Source organism: Silurus aristotelis, assembly GCF_946808225.1.
Source record: "Silurus aristotelis genome assembly, chromosome: 26".
NCBI classification, from domain to species: domain Eukaryota; kingdom Metazoa; phylum Chordata; class Actinopteri; order Siluriformes; family Siluridae; genus Silurus; species Silurus aristotelis.
The window spans coordinates 1,248,469-1,253,468 of NC_139599.1; the positions used below are offsets into that span (position 1 = coordinate 1,248,469).

Sequence of the window (5,000 nt, forward strand, 5' to 3'; positions counted from 1 at the left end):
TGGCTGGAAAGGTCAGGTGTCCCAATAATTATGCTCAGGTGTCCAAAAACTTTTGTCCATATAATGTATCTTACTGTCATACATTTTCTTTTTTGTGTGCAGATTTTCCTTTGAAGTGCAATAAAAATGTATCATATTATTATATGCTTATTTATTTTCTCTCTCATGTTCTGCCAGTCCTCCCGGATAGACGATCAGCGGTGTTCTCCTCCTGAAGGTGGTCCCCGCGCCCCCACCGTCCCGGACGAGGATTTCTTCAGCCTCATCCAGAGGGTTCAGGCAAAACGCATGGACGAACAGCGCGTCCAGCTTCCCTCTGACGACAACCCGGATAACGAGAACGCTTCTGAAGACTCCAGCTAAGACCACGCAGAGATGGGGCGCAGAGACTGAGAAAACGTCGGAAAGGTTTCTGGATCACGACTGCACATCTGTCTGTGTGTTTGTGTACGAGGGACTTTTTAATCCAGGACCAGCTCACGTGGTCCCTTACACACCAGCCTCTAGTGTTGTCGTAGGTAGTGTGCGCTCGCTAGCCGTCAATAAAACATCCCGTACGTCGTCGTTGTGATGTGTTGGTTTTAACGCCCGAATCAGGGCACTTTTTTTATTTTTATTTTTCTAAATAGTATTGTTTTAAAAAAAAAAGATTCTTCAAAATTATTCAGAATAGGTGCTTTCCCAGGGTCTAATTTTATTCTTTTTTTTTTTTTTGCATGATGTTGTATATTTATTATAGAATTATTGGATAAAAAGACTGACATGTCAACGACTGTGAAATTCGACTGTGAAATAAAATTCATCCAGATCAGACAAAATCGTGTAAATGATACAAGTGTAAGAAAAAATTGCATATAAGCTTTCAAAAAAAAACAAACGACCGAACAGACGAGGGTTCTGGATATAAAAAAGAAGCGGTGGTGTTTAGCTTTGATGATCATGATGATGATGATGATGATGATGATGATGATGATGATGATGATGGTGGTCAAAGCCTTCAAGACATGTGCTACTGCTAAACGAGCTGTTACATTACTAAGTGGTTGATTCTCTTTCGTAAATGTCCTGACTATTAAAAAGGACAAAACAAAAATTTGGATGTCTGGGCAGAGCGACACATCCTTCAGATCACTGATTGATCCAAAGCTTCTTTTTTTCTTTTTTCTTTTTTTTTTGCAGCTTTTGGGAGGCAACCTAACAATTTTTTCCGAATTAAATATTTACATTTTTCGACAAAATCCTTGATATCAGCTATACATGCTCACTACATAGGGTACAACATATAAGTGGTGGAGGACATATACAAAGTAGGGCCAAATGTTTGTGGACACCTGACTGTGTGCTTCTTTTTGATCATCTCATTCCATATTTAGTCCCTGTTATAATAAGCTCCACTCTTCTAGGAGGACGTTCCACTAGATTTTGGAGTGTGCTTGTGGAGGTTCATTCAGCCACAGAGCTGGGGTACAGTCAGCAGTCAGAGCTCTATAGCAGGAGATCCAACTCATGTGAAGCAGATCTTCATTGAGTTGCATTTGTGCACAGGGGCATCTTCATGCTGGAACAGATTTGGGTCTCCTTGTTCAATTAAAGGGAAAATTTAATGCTCCCACCTCAATAGACCTCCTATACAATTGTGTTCCTCCAGTTTGGGTGGAAAAGTCAGGTGACCCAATACTTTTAGATCCCAACACTGAACTGATTTTAGAACATGGTGTAAATCATTTTGCTTTGTCGCCACCTGGTGGTTGTAAGATTTAAAGTCAGCTTCAGATATCTGATCTAAAATTTTGTACATTTTTTGTTTTTAAAATGAAATATTTTTGCACTTTAAGCTATTTATGCGGCTTGGAACTGATGCTTGTGCTTCTAGTGTGAGCATTCTCTTTCTTTTTGCTCTTTTTACTTTCTTTTTTCTTTCTTTCTTTTAGATTTTTTGCCTCTTTGTTACTTTTTATTTTATGAAAGAAAAGAAAGAAATATGCTAAATTTAATACGACACACTTGATGAAGGTCCCTGTTCACTGTATAGAAGTAAGTGCTTCTGGTGATTTGTGTCCAATAAAGTCATTATTATTTCAATAATTTACATACATAGAAATGATAAAATAATAGAAATATAAATGTATTTCATTTTTTAGAATCGTGTTGAGGTAATTGTATAAAAACATAAAAGCTACGCTTTATATTCCAGCTCGAGAGCTGACTGTATATATATCTAGCCAAAAACCTTTAAAGAGTTAAAGATTTAAATAGTTAATATTAATATCTGAATAACGTCTGATTTCAGGAGTCTAATAGGAATTTATCCGATATTACTCAGTATGTTTTTAAAGGTCGATCACTGCCATAACTGCTATTTTTGTATTTATTTTGTGTTGTTGGATGGGCACACGTCCACTTTTCAGCATTTTAATAAAAATGTTGATTGAAAATTTCTCTCACTTCTTTTTATTCTTTATTGTTTATACCACATAGAAAACAATGATAGGAATAATAATTCAGAAACACTTATTCTTATGGATTTTTGGGAGACACGTGTGTGTGTTCCTTTTGTTTGTAAATATATAAATGTCCAGATGTTTTACTTTATTTTTATTGGAAAATCCTCCCTCAGCATAAATAACAGCTTTACACACTCTTAGCATCCAGACACTTCATTTCTCCAAACATTCAGCTGAAATGAGTAAATGCACTGATCGAAAGTCGATAACTGGGAGTTTAGGAGGCTGTTTGAGTTGAAGAAGATGTTTGAGGAGGGGGTTAGAATGCTGGATTTTAGATGGATTTCTGATCGGAAGGTCATGAGTTCAAATCCCATCACCACCAAGCTGCCACAGCTGGGCCCTTGAGCAAGGCCTTTAAGGTGAAAGAAAGAAAGGTGCCTGTCACATGTACTTTTGAAATCTTTCACAAACTGTGAGTGGGTTCTTTAAATGTCTTTGGCCTCATCATGCTCATCGTGAAGCATGGTGGTGGAAGCTTTAGGCTATGGAAAGGTGATGCTTTTCATTAGCAGGGATTAGAGGGTGGTGAGAGATCAGATTCGGGGCTGTCAAAGAAGAAAACCCTGTTCTTGTCTTTAAGAGATGTGGGTGGAGCTTCACGTTCTATGAAGGAAGGACAACAAAACAGTGAGTAAATGCTGCTAAATCCTGGAGAATATCAGGGTCAGGATGTTCTTCCTGAACATTTCCAGACATTAAAAATATCCATTTGAAATTTAGATGAACAGAAAGAAATGGGGAAATGTTCAACAAGGGGGGTGAATACTTATGCGGCGCTATTAGGCTTATCCAAGCCGAGAGACCTGCTGCAGTTTAATATCTCTCATACACACACTGATTATCTTCCCACAACCACTTCCTCCACTTCCTGTTTTCCAGTCCAGCCTCTCTTTCTCTTTCTCTCTCATTTACATGCACCATCTTCCTTCTATTTTGTTCTCTGTGCACTGTAACTCCTCCTTCTCTACTGTTGTAACTAACGGATTCCCTTCTTACTCTGCACACACACATACACACACACACACACACACACACACACACACACACACGAACAATCCCTCCTTTTTATTTCCCAGCAGCCCCTGCGATAGGCTGAGCTGCTCTATATAAAGATTCAAAAGGGAAAAGGAGGGGTACGGTGCAGCAGGGACCGGGAAAGACGGAGACGGAGAGAGAGAGAGAGAGAGAGAGAGAGAGAGAGAGAGAGAGAGAGAGAGAGAGAGGTTAGTATATACACACACACACACACACACACACACACACACACACACACACACACACACACACAGAGGAGAGAGATTATACAGAGAAGGCATTAGGACAGGATCATGATGTGGTTCAGAATAAAACACAGACTGGACTCTTTATCTTCAGTAATAGAACGAGAGACTGCACTGGTGTGTTGTTTATCCAGGAAGTATGGGAGAAAGGCGAGGGATGAAAAAGAGAATGGTGTGTTTTGACAGCTGAGGTTGCCGGTTCACTGCCCATGGAGCGTATAAGGTTATGGGAAGGAGCTCAGAATGAAAGTGAGATCGGCGTGAGTGTGTACGCAGCTTGTCGTTACACTTTGATTTATTCATGGCTCTTGTTCAGGCTGAAAATGTTCATAACAGTAGCAGACAGAATCTCTGCAGAAGCTCACGATCAGATAGAACACACACACACACACACACACACACACACACACACACACACACACACACACACACACACAGACTGTTAAAAGTGCTTCACTGTTGCTGGGCAATACATCAAAACACGGAGCTTTGAAGAAGTGACAGAGTGCTGGAGTGATGGTGTTTAAGAGTGATGGTGTGAAGGTCATGTGGAGTGACAGTGTGTTGGTATGGTGGAGTAACGGTGTGTTGGTGTTGAGCAGAGACAGTGGGTGGATTGACGGTGCAGAGCTGTGGTGAAGTGGTTGAAAGGTGGAGTGGTGGCGTGAGGGTGCAGTAGTGTGGAAGAGAGGTGTGGTGGGATAGCAGAGTGTTTGAGAGGTGGTGTGTTGAGGTAGTGGAATAGCTGAGAGGTGGTGTGATGGGATAGTGGAATAGCTGACTGGTGGTGTGGTGGGGTGGTGTAAAAGCTGAGAGGTGGTGTGGTTGGAAAGCAGAGTGTTTGAGAGGTGGTGTGGTGGGGTAGTGGAGTGTTTGAGAGGTGGTGTGGTGGGGTAGTGGAATGGCTGAGTGGTGGTGTGGTGGGGTAGCGGAGGGTTTGAGAGGTGGTGTGGTGGGGTATTGGAATGGCTGGAAGGGTGGTGTGGTGGGGTAGTGGAATGGCTGAGTGGTGGTGTGGTGGGGTAGCGGAGGGTTTGAGAGGTGGTGTGGTGGGGTTTTGGAATGGCTGAAAGGGTGGTGTGGTGGGGTAGTGGAGTGTTTGAGAGGTGGTGTGGTGGGGTAGTGGAGTGTTTGAGAGGTGGTGTGGTGGGGTATTGGAATGGCTGAAAGGGTGGTGTGGTGGGGTAGTGGAGTGTTTGAGAGGTGGTGTGGT

General features: G+C 41.8%; 2 protein-coding genes across 9 annotated transcripts in view; both read left to right on the forward strand.

Annotated features, from left to right (window-relative positions):
- gpsm1b (G protein signaling modulator 1b) overlaps nt 1-2,435 on the forward strand; it is a 26,099-nt gene extending 23,664 nt beyond the window's left edge. For all 6 annotated transcript variants that reach the window (XM_083531304.1, XM_083531301.1, XM_083531299.1 and 3 more), the window contains exon 14: nt 178-2,435. In XM_083531304.1, coding sequence (XP_083387430.1) covers nt 178-363 — 186 coding nt within the window. In that variant the 3' untranslated portion in view covers nt 364-2,435. The remainder of the gene's footprint in view (nt 1-177) is intronic.
- ak1 (adenylate kinase 1) overlaps nt 1-5,000 on the forward strand; it is a 162,012-nt gene that overhangs the window by 143,335 nt on the left and 13,677 nt on the right. The window contains exon 1 of one of the 3 annotated variants that reach the window (XM_083531402.1): nt 3,644-3,692. The exons of 1 other annotated variant lie outside the window; for it this stretch is intronic. The gene's annotated coding sequence lies outside the window, so the exon portion shown is untranslated. Of the gene's footprint in view, nt 1-3,643; nt 3,707-5,000 lie in introns of those variants that run through there. One more of the 3 variants, XM_083531403.1, reaches the window with a different exon arrangement.